Raw genomic sequence first — 27,223 nt, 5'->3', positions numbered from 1 at the left:
CAACCCCGCCCCCGGCTGCCAGCCAGCCAACCACTTTCTTCCGGCGTGGTGACGTCCCGTGCGCGCGGCGGACGAGAAACGAAAATCTATTGGACCTGGGGTGGAAAGAAGCGGGGCCAAAGTGGCGCGCGCGGGCAAAGTTGGGAAGCTTCTGGTTTAAGAGGCTCAAGTCAGCAGATCCTTCCAGCTGTGCATCATCCCAAGCTAGTAGCGATCAATATAATCAGATGAGCACTGTGGGTTCCTCTTTTGTAAATTTTTAATTAACTAACTTCTTTCATTCCTTCTTTTTTTAAAAAAACTCCCACATAGAGTTCATCTACACTGTAGAATTGATGCAGTTTGATACCTCTTTAACGACCTTGGCTCAATGCTGTGGAATCCTGGGATTTGTAGCTTGGTGTGGCACCAGCAACTGGCAGACCTTGTAAAACTGCATCTTTCAGAATGTCATGGAATTGAGCTATGGCAGTTAAAGTGGTAAGAGATAAAGGAAAAGGTTTCCCCCTGACATTTAGGCCAGTCGTGTCTGACTCTGGGGTTTGGTGCTCATCTCCATTTCTAAGCTGAAGAGCCGGCATTGACCGTAGACACCTCTAAGGTCATGTGGCCGGCATGACTGCATAGAGCGCTGTTAACCTTCCCACCAAATCATCATCATCATCACTTTATTTCTTAATTAGTCGCTTTCCACCAAAATGCTCCAAGTGACTTATAATTTAAAATAGCTTATTTGTTGTTCATTCGTTCAGTCGCCTCCGACTCTTCGTGACCTCATGGCCCAGCCCACGCCAGAGCTCCCTGTCGGCCGTCACCACCCCCAGGTCCTTCAAGGTCAGTCCAGTCACTTCAAGGATGCTGTCCATCCATCTTGCCCTTGGTCGGCAAGGGCAAAATAGGGCAAAATAGCTTATATACAATATAAAAACATTCAACATAAAAACATTCAATATAAGAACATTCAACATAAAAACATCCAAAGGGGTACCTATTGATCTAATAACATTTGCATGTTTTTGAACTGCTAGGTTGGCAGAAGCTGGGCCTAACAGCAGGAGCGCACCCCGCTCCTAGGATTCAATCCGCCAACCTTTCAGTCAGCAAGTTGAGCAGCTCAGCAGTTTAACCTGCTGTACCACAAAATACAACAATAAAGTCTGAAATGACTTGCTCACAACAACAATCCTCATTAACGTGAGTCTCATCAGCCAAAGGCAGGCCTACACTTCCCATTGAAATACTGGCAAGTTTATGTTGGTTAAAATTATTCATTATTTTAAATAGTGTATTGTTCTTTCGAGGGGCCGTAATGGTGCAGTGGGTTAAACCACTAAGCTGCAGAAATTGCTGATTGGAAGGCGGTGGTTCAAATCCAGAGATGGGTGAGCTCCCGCTGTTAGCCCCAGCTTCTGTCAACCTAGTAAAAAGGTAAAGGTTTCTCCTCATATTAAGTCCAGTCGTGTCCGGCTCTGGGGGTTGGTGCTTTTTCTAAGCCAAAGAGCCGGCATTGTCTGTAGACACCTCCAAGGTCATGGCCAGCATGATTGCATGGAGCGCTGTTACCTTCCCACTGGATCGGTTCCTATTGATCTACTCACATTTGGATGTTTTCAAATTGCTAGGTTGGCAGAAGCTGGGGCTGACAGTGGGAGCTCACCCCACTCCCCAGATTCAAACCTGCGACCTTTCGGTCAACAAGTTTAGCAGCTCAGTGGTTTAACGCACTGTGCTACCGGGGGCTCCAGTTAAAGTGATACCAAACTGCATTAATTCTACCGTGCAGATGCCCCCAAGGAAACAATACAAAAAGCAGATCTTCGTTGGTAGAGTCCACTTTAGCCACCATGACTCTACTATGTCCAGTATCTCCCGGAACCAACACTATTGCTGGACTTAATATCATCCACAATATGATGATTCTTTTATACAACAATGCATCTTCTGCATAGGATGTACCTTCATTTCCTGGCAATGCCCTCTTGTATTGTTACACCGGGTTTACAAACCCATCTTGGGAAGGGGGGGGGGGGGGAGAGAAGAAATAGCCAAATATCTGACATCTGAAATAGTAATATTAAGTTTTCCATTGATACATCCATTCAATTAACAAACTTTTGCCACACAAGTCTTATCTTAATATACATTATTCAAAAGTCACTTTACCTTAAATGACGCTGTGTGTATTAATAACGTGCATTGTTTAAGGACCCAACTATCTGATGAAGACTCCTGTGAGTCAAAACCGGTTGAATGTTATGTAATAAAGAAAATAGGACATTTGGGTTGTTGTAAGTTTTTTGGGCTGTATGGCCATGTTCTAGAAGCATTCTCTCCTGACATTTCACCTGCATCTGTGGCAAGCATCTTTACTGTGCAAGGATTTGGAGTTTACTCGTCTGTAGTAAAGAGTCAAGTACTATTTCCACACATGAAGAAGAATTTTTTAATTTTTCGAGAAAAGAACAAATTATTTATTGTTAAATGTGAATGCAACAATCCTATGTTTTACTGACATTTGTATTTGCATGTATACATTGAGCTTCTGTGTGTTTAGATACATTTGCATCACTGCAATTAGTGGATACTGACCTTTTTAATTCCAAGGGAACCCATTTTTCTTTGCTTTTCAACACTGTATGGAACCTAGAGAGAATTCTTTGTCAGAGAATTTTTGGGCCTCACTAATTACAAAATGCAAACAATGTTGCTATGGCATTTACAGTGGTGTAATAATAATAATTGCATACTGCAAGTTGCTTCTGGCGTGAGAGAATTGACCATCTACCAAGATATTGCTCAGGGGATGCTCAAATGTGTCTTCTGTTCGGATATCAACCAGCAAGCCAATGCCCTAAATCAAGAAATAGCCTCCTAAGATCTACAGAGATATTTGCAGGAACACCTCAGCAAGCAAGAGTCCAAAAGTGGCAAGTTAAAACCTGGACCCTCAATCTGAACAGACTGCGCTCTGGCACCACAAGACGCAGAGCCAATCTTAAGAAATGGGGCTTCAAAGTGGAATCCATGAAATGCAAGGGTGGAAAACAGCCCTACACAATGGACGACCCTCTTACAGTGACACTAGAGGCACTGCAAGTGGCCAGCTTCTGTTCAAAAGAAATTTAGTATAATGCCAAGTTTTTAACTTTGTGGTTTTTTGTGAATTATAACTGTATTCTCAATTTGCTTTTGACATTACACATACACACACAATTATTCCACCATTAATCCCATGACATTATCACAGTGTAGTGATAAGAATCTCAATTTGCTGTATGAACATGTATTAATCCCAGCAAACCATCATTACATCAAACACATGGTGATCATTCTTGAATACGACGAACAGAGGAAAATTGACACAGCTGAATAAGAATTCATCAGGAAGTTCTCCTGTGACTCAAACTGTAACAAAGGGCTTATTGCTGTATGTGTTAATCAACCTCCTGTCAATCAACAATACTACTGTTAAGATGACATCAACATGCCTTTTGCATTTGAATTTCCTTTGGCCACGGTGGCAACTCTTCCCCACCCATTCTCCTGCATAACAGTCTGCCAATTTAAAACGTCACCTTCTCTAGCTCAAAGGGAAAGAGAGAATAAATTTGTTCCCAGTGCCACATGTGATTTAATTGTAATTCTTTACTTCAATATTCTATATGGCCATTCCACACAGCCATATAGCCCAGAATATCAAGGCAGAAAATCCCACAATATCTGCTTTGAACGGGGTTATCTGAGTCCAAACTGCCATATATTCCAGTTCAAAGCAGAAAATGTGGGGTTTGGAAGGGGCCAACAAGGAATCTTGTAACACTTGGGAGAATAACACATTTTATTTATCATAAGTTTCTGGCAGGTTTAATAGATACAACCAGATGGGTTGAGGAGTCTGTAAAATATTATGTTGAATAAGACATTCCAGTCCTCTCTAAAGTGCAACAGGACTGTTGAAATATTGCAGTTAATCCCATCAAAGCCATGCATTCCTGTAGAAGATAACTTGTTAGGTGACTTCCTGACATCCAAAGAAAAGTTTACACCTCCAGGTAAAGTAGATATTCTTCCTCAAATGGTAATCAACTTAACTTTACATACATAAAGGGAATATTTATCTATAAGCAAGAAACCACACATATCATGAACAGTATTTTGCTTCGGGGGGGGGGGGGGACGGGGACAACATCACAGTATTCCAATACAGACAATAAGGGCTTGGGAAAGCTACTTTTTTGTATTGCAGCTCAGTTGTACTCTAAAAAGTAACCTTTCAAAGCCCTGCATAGAAGCATATTCAGGAACTCGCCAATGAAGAACCCACTTTGCTCCATTACAGAAATGTTTTGCGATTTAAATGAACTCATTTGTTCATTCCAAATAAATATGCCTTTCCCAGTCTCTGATATAAACATAAAGTAGTAATGCTGTAATTTCTAGAAGTTTAAAACAGAATAGGAGAGTTTAAAAATTGCATTAATATGTTTTGGTACCGAGTACAGAATTGGTACATTCCAGCAGCCAATGTGCCATTCATCCAATATTCTGTACAAGAAGACAGGTGTCATAGGAAGACAAGTCAGAACAATGCCATAGTTTGTCAGAATTTGGTATTCATAGCCTGTGCCTTTAGATGGCACTGTTGTGCTTCATAAACTAAGAAATATTTCTGTATTTCTTCCTTCTAAGGCTACTTCCACACAGCTGAATAAAGTCCCACATTTTCTGCTTTGAACTGGAATTTATGGCAGTGTGGACTCAGATAAACCAGTTCAAATCAGATATTGTGGGATTTTCTAACTTGATAGTCTGAGATATAGGGCTGTGTGGAAGGGCCCCCAGACATATTTCTTTTCCTATATTGTAAAGGTAAAGGCCTCCCCTTGACATTAAGTCTAGTGGTGTCCAACTCAGAGTGATGGTGCTCATCTCCATTTCTGAGCTGAAGAGCCAGTGTTGTCTGTAGATGCCTCCAAGGTCATGTGGCTGGCATGACTGCATGGAGCACTGTTACCTTCCCGCCAAAGCGGTACCTATTGATCTACTCATATTTGCAAATTTCTAGGTTACCAGACGCTGGGGCTTTTCCTATATAAACACCTCTAAAATGGAATGAGTCTTAGGGCCCTTCCACACAGCCATATAACCTAGAATCAACCACAATATCTGCTTTGCACTGGGGGCTCTTCCACACAGTCCTATATCCCAGAATATCAAGGAAGAACACCCCACAATATCTGCTTTGAATTGGAATATAAGGCAGTGTGGACTCAATTAATCTAGTTCAAAGCAGATATTGTGGGATTTCTGCCTTGATATTCAGGGATATAGGGCTGTGTGGAAGGGCCCTGAGTTATCTGAGTCCACATGGCTATATATCCCAGTTCAAAGCAGATAATGTGGGATTTTATTCAGCTTTGCTGAAGGGGCTTTAGAATCACAGTTGTATCTTATGTATTTTTGTTGGTGGTAGTACTTACAATTGATGGTGTTTTACAATTGAAGAAAAATGGTACGCTGGTAAATCAGAATGGTAACATTCTTTGAAGCAGCTAAGATTAGGGGACAGATACACTCCTTTGCAATACATGGTTTTGCACGGATTGATATCACTACCAACTTGGAGTCAGAATAATAAAGCACATTGCCCTTCAATGTGTCTCATTCCTGTGGATCTTCTCAATCCCACACACGTTAAAGGAAGTCCCACTGAGGGCCCTTCCACACATTCATATAACCCAGAATATCAAGGCAGAAAATCTAACAATATCTGCTTTGAACTGGGTTATCTGTGTCCATACTGCCATATATCCCAGTTCAAAGCAGAAAATGTGGGATTTTATTCAGCTGTGTGGAAGGGGCCTAAGATCAATGCATAACAGAAACATGCTTACCCAAGAGTAATCCCCACTGAGTTCAACAGGACTTGGTAAAGCTACATAAAACTCTAGTACATTTTGCATGGGTATACTACTAAAGCTTCAGATTTTTAATCTATTGAAACCCATTTTGAACAAACCCATAGATCTTGGACCAGATCTTGGAAGTGTTACTGTTTGAATTACAGTTCCTAGAGTCCCCAAGCCAGCATGATCATAGCAAGTTTTAGCATTTCTGAATGGATGAGGAAATTCTGCAAGTTTATTTCAACATTTATACACAACTGGCTGTTTCACACTGAGAGGCTGATATATTTTAAAAAGAAATACAGCTAGTATTCAACTGGGGTGAGCAACTACTTATGGTCTTCAGTAAAGAGATGTTCTATACCTTATATAGCTTGCTTCCACTTTTCTGACCATCTTCCCCATTCCAGAGCCTTCCAGATAGGTTGCACTACAACTCCCATCACTCCATTAACAGGACCATGTTGCATTAGGATGGTGAGAGCTGTAATTCAACACATCACATGAGTCACAGGTTGGAAAAGATGGGTATCAAGATTCCTAATAATTGTATGGCTTATAACACATATAGTTTTTATCCCTCCCTCCCTCCCTCCCTCCCTCCCTCCCTCCCTTCCTTCCCTCCTTCCTTCCTATTATTATTATTACTATTATTATTATATGTCTAAACCACTCCTCATATAAACAAAAACACGAAGCTATGACCTTGTAAAAGTTATCCTCCCAACAAAAATAATTTCTAAATATTTTTATTGGTTAAGCAAAGGTAAAAAGGTATCTTTTCAATAAATACCTATACTGTACAAGGATTGTAACATCATAACACACTGTAAAAGAGAACAGTGATTCTGAATTTTCAAAAATAGTATAAAACACGGAACAGGTGGTTTGCAAGATAACTTGCATATGTTGAGTCCTCTATATAGCTGTTAAGAGGTGAAGGAATCTTAAATCATATATCCCGAAAAGTATGGACATCACTGCAGAGGAGGCTCTTTTGCAGACCTTCCTTAAGATTACAGTGGCCTAAAGGTACTAGAGCAGTGGTTCTCTACCTGTGGTTCCCCAGGTGTTTTGGTCTACAACTCCAAGAAATCTCAACCATTTTACCAGTTGTTAGGATTTCTGGGAGTTGAAGGCCAAAACATCTGGGGACCCACAGGTTGAGAACCACTGTACTAGAGCCTATCTGATCTTAGAAGCTAAGCAGGGTTAGCCCTGATTAGTACTTGGATGGGATACTGCCAAAATACCAGGGACTGTAGGTTACATTTAAGAGAAATGTGGTGGTAAACCCATTTCCAAGTATTCCCTATTCAAGAAAACTCTCTGAAATTCATGGGCTCACCATAGGAATAGCAGACTTGAAGGAACATACTCAAACATAGGAGACTAGTATAAAGGAGAAATTTTCCCAAGGTAACTCTCTCCTGAGCTCTAAATGCATTTATACTAGTGCATTAAAAATACTAATGCATTTATACTAGTGCATTAAACCTAGAATCACAAACCTTGAATCACGATAATTTCTTATTGTATCACAAGAAATTATACCTGTTGCATTATGGCTTGTCATACTGCTGATAAAAGGCACAGAACTAAAATCCTAATTTTGAAAGGGAGCTTAATCCAGCAAATGTCCCTTAACTGGTCCATTGATTTGTTTGGAGAAAACAAATCAGTTTGGTATATGAGATAGCAACAAAACACATTAGCATTTCTTCTTTATTGAAATAATATTGGTCATGGTTTTAAAGCCATCAGTTTTTAAAGTATATTAATTAGTATTAGTCACCTATTATAAGGATTAACATGAATTTAAATAAAAATCAAAACATAATGATAGTGTATAAGCTCTAGAGATCATTAAGTTTGACATTGTACTTCATGTATACAATTGATATAATTAGCTCTGCTGTTTCAAATATTTGGAGACAAAATAGCTACACATGGTGTTGTAATTATGTTGCTTTATAAACTGTTTCAGGTGGTAGATGTTCAGGACATACTTCCTGCTCTAGCACATCAATTAGAAAAGTGTGCTGCAATCTATGTTAAGGCTGTAGAAGACTCACCAGAAGGCCATAGGAGTGAATACTTAAGGACTAGTCTTCAGAGAGAGAGAAAAGAGTAAGTGATTATTTAAAAATGGTTTTGATCAATAGACTGTTAAGTGATCTTTTATATTAGTTCTTGTTCAAAGTATTGGTTTAGTTTTAGTGGTATCTGCATTGTGTTGGGGAAATGCTTTGGACTTAAATACTAAAAGCTCTGTTTCCAAGGTAGTGGTCAGTTTTCTTACTTTGACTAGATTAAACTAGTGAAACTACATTAGCTGCTGCTGATTTGGGTGTATTTTCCAAGTTTGTCGTAATGGCTGTTCTATTTTCTTTGGTGTTTTGTTTAGATCTAATTTGCTATATGTCTCTTTGTTGCCATTGAATGTTTTCCTTATGTGCTGGAGATGGGGAAGTCTACAAATAAAGTTGTTGTTGTTAGGTATTCTGCAACTTCACTTGCTTAAAATGTTCTTTTTATGCATACAGAACTTTTCAAAGGAGTATATAAGGATTTTTTTTTTTAGCACAATAGTTCCTTTCACTTAGTATAGTGGTCTTTCAATTCTTAGACACACATTTTCTAAGAGTTTTTCGAAGAGTAAATAAGTTCTTTTTAGTATAGTATTGTACTGTAGTTCCTGGCACTTAGTAGTTCTTCGAATTCTTACAGCAGCCATTTCCTTTCTTACTAAGGAATGAACTGCTACTGCAAAATAAAGAAGCTGCATGACTTGGAGCCACTCTCTTGAAGTAGTGAACTTCACTATCCTCTCAAAGACTTCATTTTTCTTACTAAAAGACTGAAAGGACTCCTAGGCTGTATGGTGACTTTCTTGCTAATGGAGTTACACAGCTATGAAGCTCCTTTACTCAGTGTTGAGTCGTTTGGGGGGGAAAGCGTGTGCTTAAAGATAAGGAGGAAGCACTATTGCATGAGAGTTTAGGGAAGTAATACATGTTCCTAGTTACAGAAGAGTATGCATATGGAAACATGGAAACTAGACAGCATTCTCTGTCCAAAGTAAAAATGTGCTGCTTTCAAAAGGAATTTAGAATAATTTGGATTTTGCATATCAAGGGATAAGGAAAATGGAAGCCTTACAACTTACAGGAAATAGACCTTGCTCCGTGCTTCCTTTCTTGCATTCTAGAATTTAAGCTTTTCAGGGAAGAAATTGTCCTGTTGCAGTTGCTAAATAATGCCTGTTATATACACCTGAGTAACCATGCTTAGGATGGGGGTACTAAAGTATTTCTGAATGATATCCTTAAGAGAATGATAGTTTAAAGGACTTCACAAAATGAGCACTTTCATGGCTGAAAGATGGGAGATATTTTTCACCATTTTCTCTCACTATGGTGTTCCCAATGAACTCTCCATTTGTTTGAGACAGCAGGAAAAAGGAGAAATTTGTAAAAATTGTTTCCTTCCCTTTCCCCTACTTTCTTACTCCAAAAAGTATCCAGACGGTAGAATTGAAGGCTCTGCTAGATTCGATTATCTCTGTGGATAAAAGGAAACCTTCCATTTGTGAAAAAAACTAGGTAGATGAGTGTGTGGCTGGTTAAAGTATTAAATGTAGCAGCACCTTGTTAGACTACTTTCTAATCAGACTTGTTTTTATTGACAGGTTCTACTAGGTTTCCAAAGACCCATTTTGGTGAAAATCTGACGATGTCTGTTCAAAGCTCTGCTAGTACCTTGTCACTGAAAGATATAATGGAAAATGGTTTTCTGATTAGTTCTTCTAGTTATAGCTTCTCTTCAGGTAACAGCTGTCTCCTGGAAATGAACAGCATTCCTAGAATGGAAGCATGGAACATTGCAAGCAACATGCAGAATACACCAAAAGACAGCTCTCTGGCCTTAAAGGCAGCTGAATCCTCCTTGAATGGCGTGAAGAGTGACTTGCAGGCTTTATGTGACGGTGCGGCATCATTCTGCAAAACTCCAGTCCAGGTGTTTGCCTTTGATTTGTCAAACCTGGGTTCTGCAAATAATAGTAAGTCCAATTCCACAACAGATGTGTTCTCTGAAACCAAATCTTCTACCCCATGCAAAGAAGATAAAGTCTCTAAACTAACTGAGAACATGCTCTTAAAGAGTTCTGAATTGGATGACAGTACAACCTTCAAGAAGCCACTTCCACCGCCAATATGGGAGATCTCCTTAATACAAGCTGCTCTAGACCAAACCCATTCTATAGAGGCAAGCATAGATGAACTTTCTGGGCTCCATGAAATCTGATAATCTCTAGAGATGTCACATTTGACTGTGTCACTGCCTGGTAGTAGTGTAGCAATATATCAGCTTCAGCTATTTGGGTGAAAGTTAAATTTGAGGTAAATAGCATGGAATTCTGGCCATTAATATTTCACAATGCATATTGCTACATAGACACAAGTCTTACACCATAACACTTTCTATTGTTGAAGGGAAATGTTGGAGGCCTACACAAGTCTTTTGGGTAACCAAACAGTTAACTAACCAGCCTTACGCCAGAGCTGAGAAAGATTTAGCTGAATATTGAATGAAAAATAATTATGTTGCCATGTTCAAAATATGGGTGCTAGCATCATTGTCCAGGAGCAACCCATGATGATAATAATTCAAGTGCCAACATTAGATTTATTTGTCATTGTGACCTAGAATAATTTCATGTACACTTGTGACATGTGGCTATTGTGTGTTTTAAAAGAAATACAAATAAAGTAATTTTTGTCTTCATTATAACTCTCAATGACCAATTGTTCCACCAGAACATAGTGCAGCAAATAGTACTATTGCTATTGAGGTCTACTGGATGGTCAGTCTTCCAAAGTAGTCAAAAGTGTTGGGGCTCCAGACTCATTACTTACCTATACTAGCTAAAGAGGTGCAGAGGGACTAGCAAGGAATGATTCCTGATTAGCCTGCACTTTTGCATCTCCTAACAGTAGATTACTTTAGAATTTTTACAATATGTTACTATTCCTGGTTTCCTGATGAGTCAAGTCTGGACTGTAGAGAGCTGCTGGCTTCAAAACAAGGAATAGAACAGGGTAAGAATAGCATCAGTTAGGACTTAACTTCTGGAAACCAAGTTGGGAGCATCTCTGTAAAAATTAAGCAGGGAGAGAAATGATGTGGATATCAAAAGGGGGCGGGGAGGGGTCCTACTACAGATCTTCAAGTCAGATTAAGTACTTGGAAGATGCATTTCTGGAAGAGGAGACCAGACATTCAGAAAAGAGATCTATTGTAGCAATAGATTTGAACTAACCTGATATTCGTTAGAAGTCAAATTCTGCCAATAATATATGTTCCAATGTATTATTGTCTTGCCTTTCAAATAATTGCATTGTGCACAAAGTGGAAGAGGCAACAAGTGGATCAGCTATTTTAGATCTGATCCTAACTAACAGTGATGACCTGGTTAATGGGGTAGAAGTGATAGGATCCTTAGATGGGAATGACCATGTTCTCCAGGAGTACAGCAAGTATAGGACAGAATGAAACGAAGATGCCAAGAGTAGTCACTCATACATTCTAATCTTTTAAGAAAGCCAATTTCACTAAACTTAGGGAAATATGGTCTATGATCTTGCAGTCAGAAATACTAGAAGGGAATGAGTTGATAATGGATGGTAGATTTTTAAAAGTGGGATACTGAAGGCATAATTTCAAACAGTTCCAACGAGAAGGAAATATGGGAGATGTCTAAGAAACCAGAATGGGTGTCTAAGGAACTTTCAACTGAGCTAAGATGTAAAAGGGACATGTATAAGAAATGGAAAGTGAGGGAAACCAAAGAGGAATTGAAGTGAATCAACTGCACATAGAATGGGAAAGTTAAAGTGTAAAATGAGCAGAAGCTTGTCAAAGAGATTAAAAATAGAGGGCATTTTGCCTCCTCTCCAGCAACAGAGACTGTCTTGTTGGGCTTCTTGTGCTGGCAGAAATTAAAGTTTCTTATGTAGGGCATCAAAACCACATAATTGTGACATACCCATATTTACTTGAGTCTAATGTGTCATTGAATCTAATATGCACCTCCATTTTTAAAACTCTGAAACCAAAAAAAAAAAAAAAAGTATTTGCTGACTAATGTAATATACAGTGGCAAAAAAGTACTCTCTTTGCAATTTGGACAAAAAAGGTACACATTGAAACTGCTGCCTGCTTATAATTCCTTTTTTAAAAGTGTTAGAACACCAAAACTTTCAGCAGTGGAAAAGAAAACCTTGGGGTGCATCTATGCTGTTGAATGAATCCACTAACTTTAATAGGCGCTCCAGGCACTCCTGACGCTGGTTCCCTTTTACTTTCGCTCAGTACTAAGATTACCATACTATTCGAATCTAATGTGCACCCTAATTTTGGAAAGGTAATTTAGCCAAAAAGGTGAGCACTAGATTCAAGTAAATACAGTACTTTGAGAGACTTGTGGCTCCATAGTTTTCCAAGTGTTGGTACTGTTGCAGCATTCTTCCATCAGTGTGTTGGTAGCCCACACTCGTTAGCAAGTGTTGCTTTTTGTCCTTTTTAACATAACTTGTTTGCACTTTTGATCAGTGCTTCAAATGGTGCAGTTTTCTCTCAAGAATTATGTTGAAGATATTTAGGTGTCATGACAATTAACTAGCATTACTGATTACAAAACGAGAAAGCAATAGATGAAACGAGGAGTTGGAGATTCTCTGTTACAATATAGTCTCATAAATCTTCTCCAAAAACAGTTCCTTTTAGGACAGATTTTTCAGAATTTGATGGCAGAAGAGTAGTTCTAGTAACATGAAAGGTAATTTTAGTCAGTGTGTGCAAGAATTTATGGCAACCCCCATATTACATATGCCATTTATTACACAACTTTGCTTATTTTCTACTGTAGATATTATTTGGGTTGTGATGGCACAACGCGTTAAACCCTCGTGCTGCTGACCTGCTGACCTGAAGGTTGGCAGTTCAAATCTCTAGGACAGGGTGAGCTCCGCCTGTCAGCCCAAGCTCCTGCCAGCCTAGCAGTTAGAAAACATGCAAATGCGAGTAGATAAATGGGTATTGCTTTGGTGGGAAAAGCCAAAAAGATGCTTCAAGCAATCTTGCCAGCCACATGACCAGGAGGTGACAATGCTTGAAAATGGAGAAAAGCACCTCCTAGAGCCAGAGATGAGCACCGCCTCCAGAAGCCGGAAATGAAAGGAGAAGCCTTTGCGTGTCTCATTGTATGTGATTGTAAGGAATTAAATGTTTGCCTATGTCTGCTGTAAATGCTGTAATCTGCTCTGAGTCCCCTAGGTGGTGGTTGTTGTTATTATATTGTCATAAAGAGAAGCTTTGAGAAACTAAAGAATAAAATCAAGATGGTACAAAATGTTTATTAAAACACATTAAAATGGAACCTTTCTTACACAGGAACTTATCAAAATTATTGCTGCAGTAAGAAAAAAGTTTGGAATATTTACATTTTTACAAGATTTCATAAGACATCAGAAAATTTGGCAGGAAAAGGCCAGTCTATTGAGAAGCATGAAATAAACTAGACTCTGTAGTCTCTTGTCCATCTGCAAAGGAAAGGTATACATTCTTTATGTAAAGAAGGGATACCTTCAGAAGCCACCTTGGAATCCAGCTTCACTTGTATCGATATCATGTTCCTTTAGGAAGAGAAAAGGAAAATTTATTAAATTTACACAAAATTCTATTTTGTTCTTGCATATTCCCGTTTTAAATACTGTCTGGAAAAAAACTGGTCTGCATTTTGTAATTCATCAGTTGTTAGCACAGTAATTACATGACAAACTTAATTTCAACACACTTTATGAAATAGAATGCTTAACAGTGTTACACTAATGGCTCAGCTCAGTTTCTGTTTTCAATGCTTCCTTTCCCCCTTTAAACTGTCTTCTTTCATTTTTAAATAAAATGATTCTCTTCCCTAACCGCACGTTATATGTCCAAAAATTTACCTGGTTTAGCTTCTTGAACTCCACCACTTGAAAGAAAATGTGCTCTAGGATATGTTTAGCATCTTGCTGCTCCTTTGGCAATTTGTTAGTTACCCCCAAAATATCACCACATTTTCGGACATAGAATTCCAGATCGTCTTCAGTACCTGACAAGAACAGAGATAGTGTAACACAGGGATACAAATTTTGCTTTAAAGTTATGACAAAGATTTTCACAAACAGGGGAGGGGAAAATTGTTCAGTCACAAGAACATTCCAAGGGTGGTATTTTTTCTGTGCTTTGCTTACAGACAGACAGAAAAACAAGGGCTAGGACCTGCATAGTAGGGGAGAGAGGTAGGATTCCCAACAAGCTACTCAGCTATAGAACATTTCAATTGAGTCTCTTCATTGCATAAAAACCCATTATGAAGCACAGAGACCACAACAAAGAATCTCCAGTGATCAATCTTCTAAAAAGTAGATTATCAACTAGAAAAGTATTAGAACCCAAAGTTTCTTTGAAAGAACTCTTGGAGCATAATAATTCATTTTCCCTAAGCTGTTTTACAGTGTGCAAATTTTTCTTGCATTCATTTATCATATTCCTAACCACCCACTCTATAAATATATCTTACAGTACTAACTACAGGTTCAATATTGCCACCGCTCACATTTATTTGTTATTTGGGCAAGGCGGGCTTTTTCAGATGAGAAGGTTTCATCCAAATCAAACAGATCCAGGCTGGGGGGAGGCAGTTCTCTGAAGGCGGGTGGAAAAACCTAGTAAGAGAAACAATAAAACAATCAAGCCTAATCCTGTTCTTGCTTGAAAAACAAAACTTTTAACATTTGTATTAGTATGTCATATATAATAGAAACAAACCAGACCAAATACCTCAAAGGTACTGATCTTGGAGGCTAAGCAGGATCAGCCCTACTCAGTACTTGGATGATGAACTACCAATGAGGTGTCACAGGCTATACAGGCAGTCCCAGAGTTACAAACATCCGATTTACAAACAACTCATATTAAGAACGGGGGTGAGACAATAGGAAGTGAGAGAAATCTACTCCTCAGAAGAGAAATTCACTCTTGAGTTTTCATGTGAAAAAGGTGTCTCAACTGAAGCTTTATCATCAATCCTTGTTCCACAAGGTCATTTTTTTCAAAATCTAATTATCACCGGGACAGAAAGTGAGGTGAAATCTTCTGAACACGGGCACATTGGTATAGATAAAAATGATGAAAACTGAATGTGAGGGGTGAAGTTTTCCACTTGTGCCATACCCAGTTTCTCTGTTGTAACAAGTGGACATATTACTTACTGCTGGCTGGAGTGTTGGCAAAGGAGTCTCAAACTGAGGCTGTATTAGCTGCAGTGGCTCATATTTCACATTCAACTGCTCATAAGATCTGCAATATAAATATTGGTATGGCTGGAGGGAAGGTCCTAGACAACATATTCACATTTACAAGCACTTTACACAGTAATCTTCTTGACAAATACAATAAATAAGTGTACCCAGTTAATGTTATCCTTTGCAAACAATTCATAAGCTATCAAACTTGAAATCTAAACATCCTGAATAATCCTAATTATATGAAGTCCTCTAGAACTAACTTACTAGCAAACAACTGTATCGTCAATGAGCCAATTCACTCCAATGTAGATCAATATTCTGATGCTTCTTATTCAAGCGTTCTTCAAATGGACTGGAATATATCTAAGACTAAACAAGTTCAAGCTACCAGCCAAGAGGAGACTGACTGACCAACAGCAACTAGCATTAGCATTAGTACCTCTAACACTGTATACAAGATGCAGGTTTGGCTACAGGAGGACTACTAACTGGAATTATTTTGCTCGATATACAGGCCCATAGCCAGGATTTTGATTCGGTTGGGGGGGGGGGGGGGGGCAAGGATCTACCCTAGCAAACCTTTTGTATCATTATCCCAATATATATTGAGCATGGTGATCAGATTATGATATGTATAAACATAACAGTTTAAATAATGTACCAGTAAGGCCTTCCTGCGGACCACCCTGAGAATTTGGGGGGGGGGGGGGGGGGGGCTGAAGCCCCTCAAGCCCCCCCCCCCCCCCCCCCGCTACAGGCCTGTCGATATAGAATCTTGTTATGTGCTATCAAAAACTGTCACTATTGCCAATCCAAATAGACAAAAGATACCAAATTTTAAATGTGTACGTGTAAACTGCCAGCATTTATCCTTTCTCTACTGTAGAATATGAAACACTGAACTTAATTTATCTTGCGACCAATGTTAATTGCCTAAAATCTAGTAGATTACTACCGAGATGGGCCAAAACTAACAAAATGAAGTTCAACAGTGACAAATGCAAGATACTCCACTTTGGCAGGAAAAACGAAATGCAAAGATACAAAATGGGGGACGCCTGGCTCGAGAGCAGTACGTGTGAAAAAGATCTTGGAGTCCTCGTGGACAACAAGTTAAACATGAGCCTACAATGTGATGTGGCGGCAAAAAAAGCCAATGGAATTTTGGCCTGCATCAATAGGAGCATAGTGTCTAGATCTAGGGAAGTAATGCTACCCCTCTATTCTGCCTTGGTTAGACCACACCTGGAATATTGTGCCCCATTCTGGGCACCACAATTCAAGAGAGATATTGACAAGCTGGAATGTGTCCAGAGGAGGGCGACTAAAATGATCAAGGGTCTGGAGAACAAGCTCTATGAGGAGCGGCTTAAGGAGCTGGGCATGTTTAGCCTGAAGAAGAGAAGGCTGAGAGGAGATATGATAGCCATGTATAAATATGTGGGAGGAAGCCACAAGGAGGAGGGAGCAAGCTTGTTTTCTGCTTCCTTGGAGACTAGGACGCGGAACAATGGCTTCAAACTACAAGAGAGGAGATTCCATCTGAACACGAGGAAGAACTTCCTGACTGTGAGAGCCGTTCAGCAGTGGAACTCTCTGCCCTGGAGTGTGGTGGAGGGTCCTTCTTTGGAAGCTTTTAAACAGAGGCTGGATGGCCATCTGTCAGGGGTGATTTGAATGCAACATTCCTGCTTCTTGGCAGGGGGTTGGACTGGATGGCCCATGAGGTCTCTTCCAACTCTTTGATTCTATGATACTACTATTTAAATTCTTAAATTAAAAATCGAAGAACAAATAATACTTGGAATGCACTAAATGAAGCAACAGATACTTGCTTGATGATTTTGGGAAGTGCTGTAGTGTCCAAATGGTAAATAGACATGTCAAAGAGTGTAGTGAAGTCTCGTGGGTTCTCATCTCCCTCTTGAAGACAAACTCTCAACCGTTCTGACAAGGTGGCTATATCTGGGAGCATTGTATAATCAGATATCTGAAAAAACACAGAAATTGCTGTAGACAATGAAAGAGGTAGCAAGAAAAATGCATGGTTTTAAGTAAATAAACAACTTCACTTGCAACAACTGAATAAGAAACCTCAATTAAGAAACAAATAACACTGAAAAGTAACTGAAACTTATATGATGGCACAGTTTTAATTTTAACTGCAAAATGTATTAATCAATGCCATTATTACATTTTACAAACCAATTTAAAATTCCAAGTCACATATAAATAGACAAATGTTCTGAAAAAGAATCTCCATAAGGCGTAAATAAAAAATCTAGTAGTTTAATTTTTATTTTAAACATATCAAAACTTTCTCCTTGGTGACAATGAATACATTAATACAAAAATTCAACAAACTTTTCAAGTATTTTATAGCAATAAAAACTAATGTTAGGATCTATTAGAATTGTTTTCCTACCTCTGGATCTTCTGCATCAATCTGGTTTAAATGGATGTCATCAGTTGTAAGCCACTGGAAAAGTACCTCCTAAGAAAGCACATGTTTGTGAAACTTTTTCAATTAATTTTCATGATATGTATCATTGTTCATATACAATTTGGGAGGAGGAGCAACACATGGCCTTCATATTTGGGGTTTAACTTTTGCAGATTTGTTTACTTGTCAATTTCATAAATATGTTTCATCTAAAAATCACTAGGTCCTTCAAGATGATTCTATGATCACCTTCTGCTGAACACTGACCATACAGTCACATTGACGGATCGGGATTCTTAGTCAAAAACACTTCTCCAGGCATTTGTAGGTCTTCCAGTGCAATTCTATGACCACTTTAGGCAGACGCTGACCATAGAGTCACACTGAAAGACCTAGAGAGGAATTGTCTCTGGTAAAACAAGTTGCTCATTCATGGTTTCTCCACTTTGACAGAGGTCATAGAATCATAGAATCATAGAGCTGGAATAGACCTCATGGGCCATCTAGTTCAACCCACCTCTAATCCCAGAGAATATGAAAGGCTAGCTGTATACATAATAACCCCAAAGCCTCAATTTTGGAAGAAAGACAGGCTACTAATATTAGTAGCAGCAACATCAATACTTAATTCAAATGAGTATTTACTTCAACTGCCACACTGAACCATAGTTCTGCAAGAAATGAATTCATGTAAGGTTTGGGACAACATGCTCTATCTTCCCCATCTGTGTGGACAGAAAGATGAATGTAAAGTCTTCACTTTTATTTTTGCACAAAAAATATTAACTCTGTTAAATAAAGTCTAAGCTTCAAGAACAGCTGATCAACTGATTGTTTGAGAACGAAGAGTAATAAAACAAGAAATTTTGATAATAAAAGCTCACCATGATCTTGCTGTTTTCTTCTTTTTCCAAATATTGGTCTGTGAACATATGACAAGATCCCAATACAGCCAACTTTCCGCCTTGATTCTATCAAAGAGTAAAACACACATTTCTGATATGCGGGAACCCATAAACTATACCAAATACACATAAATGCTTTCTTTTATCAGGCACACCTTTAAAACTTCACATTAATAATGTAAGGGAGATCACACCAGATATAAGTACTCACAGTGAGTATCTGATGCTACCAACAAGAAAGTTATTATTTATTTTAGTAAGGAAAGGTTAATATAGAATTACACCACTATTTTTGTTCACTACTTTTGTTCTCTTTTCCTGAGTGAGTAAAGTTTTAACAATATATAAGGATGGTATAGCTTCACAGTCTCCAAGGAAAGAAATGTCATTTAGTTCGCAATCCTGGAATTCAATGAGAATTCCAAGTAGACATGCATGGAAACTGCAGTTATTGGTTCATAAAGACATATGTCAATATATGCATGCCAATGCCTTTAAGCAGGCTAAATTAAAATATCATATAGGTTTTGCTTTCATAACTGAACAATCAAAGAAAGAAAGAAAAATCAACCAAAGACAACAAATACTTGAAACTGATAATAAACAAAACAAGCTTAGTGAAACCATGCTTTTAATAAGCAGACTGTTAAAGCTTTTCTGAGCTTCAACAGAGTACTTCCACTACTGAGGATGCAGTGTGGTTCTCAGAAAGAGAAGTCTATTAGTGAAGAAACTTTTAGCCCTACAGCATTTTCCACATTAGCTCTGATTCCTTGGAATTTCAAATCCAAAATATCTGAGCAACCAACATTTTCTACCTAGCTATGTACTGAGCAAACTTCTTCTGGTTTCTCAGCTCATGTACTTTGCTATTTCCCCCCACCGTCTCAAACAGCTCAACCACATGACAGATTTTCCTTCTAATCTTCTTCTGTGTCTGAACAATTATTCTATCATTTTTTTTCAGAAACCTCTTGTAGGATTTTGTCTAAAATGTCCTCCAGCCATACAATGGGGAAAGAACTGTCTAACTAGATTGATCCTCCTACTAGTGTCATTCAATTTATCCAAACAATATTGGTCAGAAAAAATAAGAGATTAAAGGTGTGACAGAAATGTTAGCCAGGTTCTAGTAAGATCTTCTTACTATGTTTAAGAATTTCTGAAATTCTTCTCATATTTGACTGAAAATAACCCCTGGGAAACATCAATAACAGTACAAAACATTTCAGATAGAGAAGAACATTTGGAGGGCACAGTTCACATAGTAAAGGTCTCAGACATATGCACATGGCTTTCTGGTTTCCTGGAAATGCTTTTACATGATAATTTGCAAAAGAAGACACCACTATCAATTAAAAATCAAAATGTCTGAAATATCATGCTTCCACTTGTATGCATCTCTATGTGCAAGAAATGATAAACGCAAAGCTATTAACTGTATTGCAGAGGAGTTATTTGAAAAAAAAACCCTGCAAGATCCCTTTCTAGGAATTAGAAAGGGACAGCTTTCTAATTCAGTCCTCAGTTTGGATAGCTGAGGTTAATCTTTGTGAATTGTTGACAAGTTATTTTATTTTCATGTATTTCACACTAATTTTCCTTAGTGTTTAATATACTGATGCCAGTCACAAATCTTTTGGAAGTGACTAAATCTAAATGAAATGAACAACATATTTACCATACAATGTTAAGAGTGGTAAAACCATCACAGAGGAAGCTGTAGGGCTAGATTTCAAGACAAGATTGGGCCCTTTCTTCTAATTTATTTATTCTAAATTAGTTTGTCTTAGAAGTATTTCAGAAATAGTGACAAATAACTGATAAAACAGAAATGGATGAAGCAACTGATAAAATAGAAACAGATGAAGCAACTGTTCAAATGTTCTGGTTTTGTACTTGCAAGTCACCTACTTTTCAGATACCACACACTAAGAGTATTTATGAAAAAAGAACTAATATTATTGCTTGCATGTTAAGAGTACATAAACATTACTGAATGACAAGCACAAAACATTTTTTTCATGCAATAGTTACCTTATAATGATAAAAAGCCAAGATGGGCCTGTTTAGAGGAAAACAGACAGATCCTGTGGACAGAACAGCCACTGCTGGTTTCATCACATTTAGTGTAGCACCAAATGGATACACAAAAGTGAGAGCTCTACAAGAAGAGCCAAAAAATGTAGTAAGTATTTTCTGTATTCCATGGAATTATCTATGCTTTCATAATACACTCTTATCCAAAGTTTGGAGAAGTACCTTTTTGGACTACAATTCCCAAGCCTGTAAACCCCCTGAATCAACAGACCCTATCTAACTAGTGATTCCCTAAGTATTCATTGATTCAGTGGGTCTACTCTACTTGGAACTGGAACTAGCTTTTTGAATGGCTTAGCAAACATGGCAGCACACAACATTAAGAAAAACTAATCCTTTCCTAAATTTGAGATTACAATGTATTTTATAAAAGCAAAATACAGAATTTTATAAAAGTGGTAGAATGTTCCATTTTATTAACATTCCTTTCACTTTAAAACTTAAAACATCAGTGATATGCCCAATAATGAAATACTTACTGTGCATCATTTCCACTGTTATCTTCATCTATTAACCCAGATACAGTTTTTCCTGCAGCTCTGCTGATTTCCCTTAATAGTGGAAACATAAAAACAACTAAGATTTGAAATCTCAAACGATGTTGTTATATGACAAAATTTGTTCCACCCACATAGACCCAAGACTTACCGATTTAAAACTCCATTGGACACCAGGGCTTCTTTAGGATGGAAGTATTTATAATACACATTCCTCACCACAGAATCTTAAGAAAAATGAAAATAAAAGGTTAATTTTCCCAAAGAAAGATTCTATCACCACACATAAAGCTAACAACATGATTCCTAATTAGATGCATTTGGGGAAGTAATTTTTCTTGTGACAAAAAAGTGTACATAAATAAATATAACCGTCACAATGATTAGACAAGTATAAATGTGTGACAAAGGCATCTCAAATCATCTCCCTCTGGCTGTTTTTACCCCGCTCTATCTCAACTCTGGTGGGGACCCAGAGCTGCTTCCAAATTGGCAATATTCAATGCCTCATTAAACATAAAACATACGAATACATTAAACACTAAATGCTGTTGTTTTTCCAACTGTGTTGAAATTTCTCAGAGAGCAGTACCTGGACAACCAATGAGTTGTTTCCTACTGACTCTCTTGCTGCTCTACTTCATTTTTAATAGGTAGTTCGATTATACTGGGTGGTACCAGAAAAGCAGCTACCGCAGCTCCTTCCCACTACCCTTATCCTTTTCCTACCCGACATTCCATCCATCCAGCTCTCACCTCCACATCCTCCTCTTCCTGTCCCATTTTCTCCATATGTCCTGAAGACCCACATCCCACCTGGTCTCCTGCTTTCCACTCCCCTGTCCCATTCCCTTCCACAATCCTGCCTCAGTGCATTCTCAATACAAAAGCATGTTGATAGGCCAGTTATTACCATTGTTCACCATGATTCCATACTCTTCTAATAAAAAGTTTATATTGGTATCGTATCGTGATTCACCACCTTCTCCAAGCATAACCAAAATATCCCCACCATCTTCTAGATATTTCTTCAGAACTTCAAACTGAGACAGAAAAAAGAACACATTAGTCCTAAGCACAGAAAACTAAACCACAAAAGACTTTCCATCATTTTTCTAATGTAATCCCTGAAAATTAAAGGATAATAGTAAGAGAGAAAAATTGAATAATTCAATTATAGACTGTCCCAAGTTACAAACATCTGACTTACAAACAACTAATAGTAAGAATGGAGGTGAGACAACAGGAAGTGTGAAAAATCTACCCCTCCGAAGGGAAATTCACTCCTGAAAGAGTTTTCATGGGGAAAAGATGTCTCAGCTGAAGCTTTTCCCCCAATCCTTGTTTCCACAACAAACCAAATGTTTCAAACTCCAATTATTACAGTGAGAGAAAATGAGGTGAAATCTTCTGAACAGGGGCACAGACAGCAAAACAAACACCACAGGGGTGTTAACTCTTCCTGATGATATCCAAAGCATATGCATATGATATATGAATGAATGGGAGTTGAATTTAAAAAATGTATCTGTTCTGACTTGCATACAAATTCAACTTAAGAACAAACCTACAGAATCTTGTTTGGAACTTGGGGACTGCATGTATTGTTTGGTATAGCATAGACATAGCTTCAATTTAGTCTTGCACAAAGTTCTTTCTGTTCAAATCAATAAATACCATCACAAAGATAAGTTGATCTGTCTGCTTATGTGTTTATGAGTACAACATACTTCAGCAGCTGTGAACTTTTCCCTGGGTCCTGCTGTAATCCACAGTTTTACCCCAGCCAGTTTCTCAGATGTGATTTCATCTTTTAAGCTGTGGATATATTAATGAGAAAATACGTTACCCTGCCATTTCAAAGGAAAATCATTAAAGGCAACACTTGATTATCTGATATATATTCAACTTTCAAATTTTAGTCAACGCATATCAAAATAGGGCAGTAATGCTGCCTTATTAAGCCACAAAGGACACAACCTGCAAACCTGTAAAGCAGCTTGTCTGTTCCCAGTGCCCTTTTGCTACTAGCCTAAGCAGTTAAACAAAATGAACAGATATTGATTGTTACTTCTGAAACACACATATTATTTGTTTCCAAATAGTAATTTATGTTTATCTAACAACTCAGTTTCATATGACAACAAAAATGTTATAAAAATGCTGATCCATCTCTCTCAATTATAATTCCGTATTCAAATATAAAGCTAACACTACCTAGTAATGTGAACAGGCAAAGCAAAGCAGGGCAAAAATGGGTTTTGTTTGCTATTTTGTACCTTATTCACACTAACCCAAGATCCATGGTAAGGTAAGTTTCCCCTTGATATTAAGTCTAGTTGAGTCCGACTCTGGGGGGTGGTGCTCATCTCTATTTCTAAGCCAAAGAGCCAATGTTGTCCACAGACACCTCCAAGGTCATGTGGACGGCATGACTGCATGGAGCGCTGTTACCTTGCATCGAAGTGGTACCTAGTGATCTACTCATATTTGCATGTTTTCAAACGGCTAGGTTGGCAGAAGCTGAGGCTAGCAACAGGAGCTCACCCCGTACAGCGGATTCGAACTGTCGACCCTCTGGTGAGCAAGTTCTGCAGCTTAGAGGTTTAATCCACTGTGCCACTATGGCCCCAAGATCCACAGAAATAGATCAACTGAAACATTAGAAATAATAAAATCAAAACAGCAGACAGCTACCAGAAAACACAGTGAATTCCACTAACCTCTGTATTTTCCAGTTACTGCGTAGTTTTTTCTGTAGAATTCTATAGCCATTGTTCATGGTAAACATCTCTTTTTTGGAAGCATTGAAGATTATTATATTTCGAAGTTCTCCCTGCATGGTTACCTCAAAAATAGAAGAAAACAGTTAGTTATATAAAGGAAAAAAAATAAGGAAACAAACTTCATATTCATAGGTTTCAATAACTGGTTTCACCCATAGCTTAATGTGCAATAGTGTTTTTTACTAATGACTCTAGCACACAGGCTGAAACATGGAAATAATAAGATCGGATATGAAGTCTCTCAATCTTTTTTACTAAACGTTTTTAGAAGAGACGAATTAGTACATGTTTAAATAATATTCCAATATATGCCCATCTTATTTTTGAAGGCAAAGAGGTTTGTTCCAAAATATGCCCATCTAATTTTTGAATGTAAGTGCCTGGATCCCATTTTCAGTGTCTGACCTACTATTGATCATGAGGAAGCTAAAGTCCAAAATATCTGGAAGATCAATTAGGGAAACTCTGAACAAAGTTGTCAAACTTGTGACCAGAGGTTTAGGGTTCGAACTCTCAAAAGCCATAGCCAGCTTGTCCAATGGCCAGTTCTGGGAGTTAAAAGTCGAAAACACCCAGAGAGCACAAGTTTGACACCACTGCAGTAGAACTTACATTATAATTAATGGTATTTATCTCCTGAAACTTTGTTACAGAGCTAATGAAAAGCTGTAACTACAACCAACAAAACTTCTGTATATTATTCAAATGTATAATATAGTTCGATATGGCATAGTATTAAGCCATGGCAGTTAAACTGAATTAATTCTACAGTGTAGAATTACAGGTTTTAAACTGTTTTTACTGACATTGTGTAATTTTGTTATTACTGTTTTCCACGTGATTGTTTTATTGTCAAATGTTTTAGATTGTTATTTAAATTTCCTTAATTTATTGTTGTATTTTGTGGAGCCCCCAGTAGTGCAGCAGGTTAAACTGCTGAGCTGCTGAACTTGTTGACAGAAAGGTTGGTGGATTGAATCCTGGGAGCAGGGTGACCTCCTGCTGTTAGGCCCAGCTTCTACCAACCTAGCATTTCAAAAACATGCAAATGTGAACAGCTCTTTGACTTAGAAATTGAGATGAGCACCTCCTGCCCAGTCCGATTTAATGTCCAGGGGAAAACTTTACCTTTCACTGTTGTATTTTATGGCATTGAATGTTTGCCTTTTATGCTGTGAGCTGTCCTGAGTCCCCTCAGGGAGACAGAGTGGGATAGAAATAAAGTTTCACTTACTTATACTGTAGAATGAATTCAGTTTAACTGCCATGACTCAATGCTATGGAGTCCTGGAAGTTGCAGTTGTACAAGGTTCCTAGCCTTCTCTACCAAATAGTGCGAGTGCCACATTGAACAACACCTCCCATGATTCCATAACATTGAGCCAAAGCTGTTAAAGTGGTATCAAACTGCATTAATTCTACAACCAAGTTGCACCATGGTTTCCAAATGAACACAAGCCACATTTAAAAGCCAAAAACTTTTAAAGACCAATTTCTACAATTTAGTTTATGGAGAGGACGAGGATTAGAACAACTCAATATATCCTCACTCTGACACCGGAATGCACTATGGCACTATTTGGCTGTTGTATACATCATATTTTTTATTTTATATAATATCACTCATCATTTTATACTTTTAATTGCACCTTGATGTATTTAGATCCTTTTGATGTCAATGTGTATGATGAGTTTTAAGTATTTTTTTTGATCATTTTAAGTTTTTATGTTAATTTTGATGTAGATTTTTTTTTTTTTGTTGCTCATTTTGGCACTGAATGTTTGTCCCGTCCCCCCCCCCCCCCCCGGAAACCTCCCTAAGTCCCCCTATGGCAGGTTACAAATAAAGTATTATTATTATTATTATTATTATTACTATTACTACTACTACTACTACTACTATTATTAGTGTTAGAATAAGGCCGTTCCCACCAGAAGGGATCCTACGTTTGAAATATCTGTGCATCATGAATAGCAGAAAACCCCATTGACATACAATTTAACAGGAACCAAAGGCCACAAAACTAAGAGAAAGCCAGCAGATGCCTTATTGCCCAATATAATGAGAATATTTTATTTCAGATGGCCATCCAGCCTCTGTTTAAAAGTTTCCAAAGAAGGAGCCTCCACCACACTCCAGGGCAGAGAGTTCCACTGATGAACGGCTCTCACAGTCAGGAAGTTCTTCCTTATGTTCAGATGGAATCTCCTCTCTTGTAGTTTGAAGCCATTGTTCTGCGTCCTAGTCTCCAGGGAGGCAGAAAACAAGCTTGCTCCCTCCTCCCTGTGACTTCTTCTCACATATTTATACATGGCTATCATATCTCCTCTCAGCCTTCTCTTCTTCAGGCTAAACATGCCCAGCTCCTTAAGCCGCTCCTCATAGGGCTTGTTCTCCAGACCCTTTATCATATAATAATTATATATTTTATATAATATACAACTAATATTGGTATCATATTGCATTATATTATATCATCAATATTACTAATAATTATTATATAATAATATAATACACTGTATGCACATATAATATTAATAATATTATAATGTAATACAATATAATAATACAATATAATAATTATATATTTTCCAGACCCTTTATCATATAATAATTATATATTTTATATAATATATAACTTATATTGGTATCATATTGCATTATATTATATCATCAATATTACTAATAATTATTATATAATAATATAATACATTGTATGCACATATAATATTGATAATATTATACTGTAATACAATATAATAATTATATATTTTATATTACATGGAATATTGCTAATAGTATTACAGTATAGTGGTACAGTACAATATAGTAATATATAATGTGTATACAATATATTATATTATTAGCACAGAGTCACACTCATCAGTTAAAAGGGGGAAATGATCAGAACGTATATCTGCAGCCAAGATCAATGAGGGCCTGATGCTTTTCTGGTACTTAGACACGAGCACTGATGCCATTATATACTCCGCCTTCGCCTCTCCGTAAGGCCTTAAAGGACAGGCGGCTTGGCATAATAAGGGAACCGTATTTCAAAGCTCAACCAGACTTAAATTGAGGGAGCCTCCTTACCTGAGGGGTGGCAACCATCCTTCCGAGGCCCCTCCAACTTGAGGACGCGGCGACGGCAAACAGACACAGCAAGTCACTAAGGGCCGCTACCGCCCTAGCAACGCGAGCCCTGGCTTGCCGCGCATGCGCTTAACGAGAC

At 38.0% G+C, this 27,223-nt stretch overlaps 1 protein-coding gene across 1 annotated transcript; it reads right to left on the bottom strand.

The window, feature by feature from the left end:
• Positions 1-13,304: 13,304 nt before the first annotated feature.
• IFT52 (intraflagellar transport 52) lies at positions 13,305-27,223 on the bottom strand. Its single transcript, XM_060772272.2, has 14 exons — positions 27,085-27,223; positions 23,928-24,052; positions 22,935-23,022; positions 22,118-22,247; positions 21,356-21,431; positions 21,187-21,258; positions 20,645-20,771; positions 18,587-18,673; positions 17,685-17,753; positions 17,095-17,249; positions 15,224-15,311; positions 14,569-14,677; positions 13,916-14,061; positions 13,305-13,603 (listed from the first exon to the last, which is right to left on the bottom strand). Exons 1-14 carry the CDS (start codon positions 27,100-27,102, stop codon positions 13,556-13,558), a joined length of 1,338 nt encoding a protein of 445 aa, XP_060628255.1. The 5' UTR covers positions 27,103-27,223; the 3' UTR covers positions 13,305-13,555.

The sequence above is a fragment of the Anolis sagrei genome, chromosome 4 (assembly GCF_037176765.1).
Source record: "Anolis sagrei isolate rAnoSag1 chromosome 4, rAnoSag1.mat, whole genome shotgun sequence".
In the NCBI taxonomy this organism is placed as follows: Eukaryota; Metazoa; Chordata; class Lepidosauria; order Squamata; family Dactyloidae; genus Anolis; species Anolis sagrei.
This window is presented reverse-complemented; position numbering and strand designations above follow the sequence as displayed.

Coding starts and splice junctions, on each gene's coding strand:
- IFT52 (XM_060772272.2), bottom strand. Junction 21,432..22,117: donor TGGAATCATGGTGAACAATG/GTAATAACTGGC, acceptor ATTTTTCTTAAG/ATTCTGTGGTGAGGAATGTG. Junction 21,259..21,355: donor TCCAATGGAGTTTTAAATCG/GTAAGTCTTGGG, acceptor TCCACTATTAAG/GGAAATCAGCAGAGCTGCAG.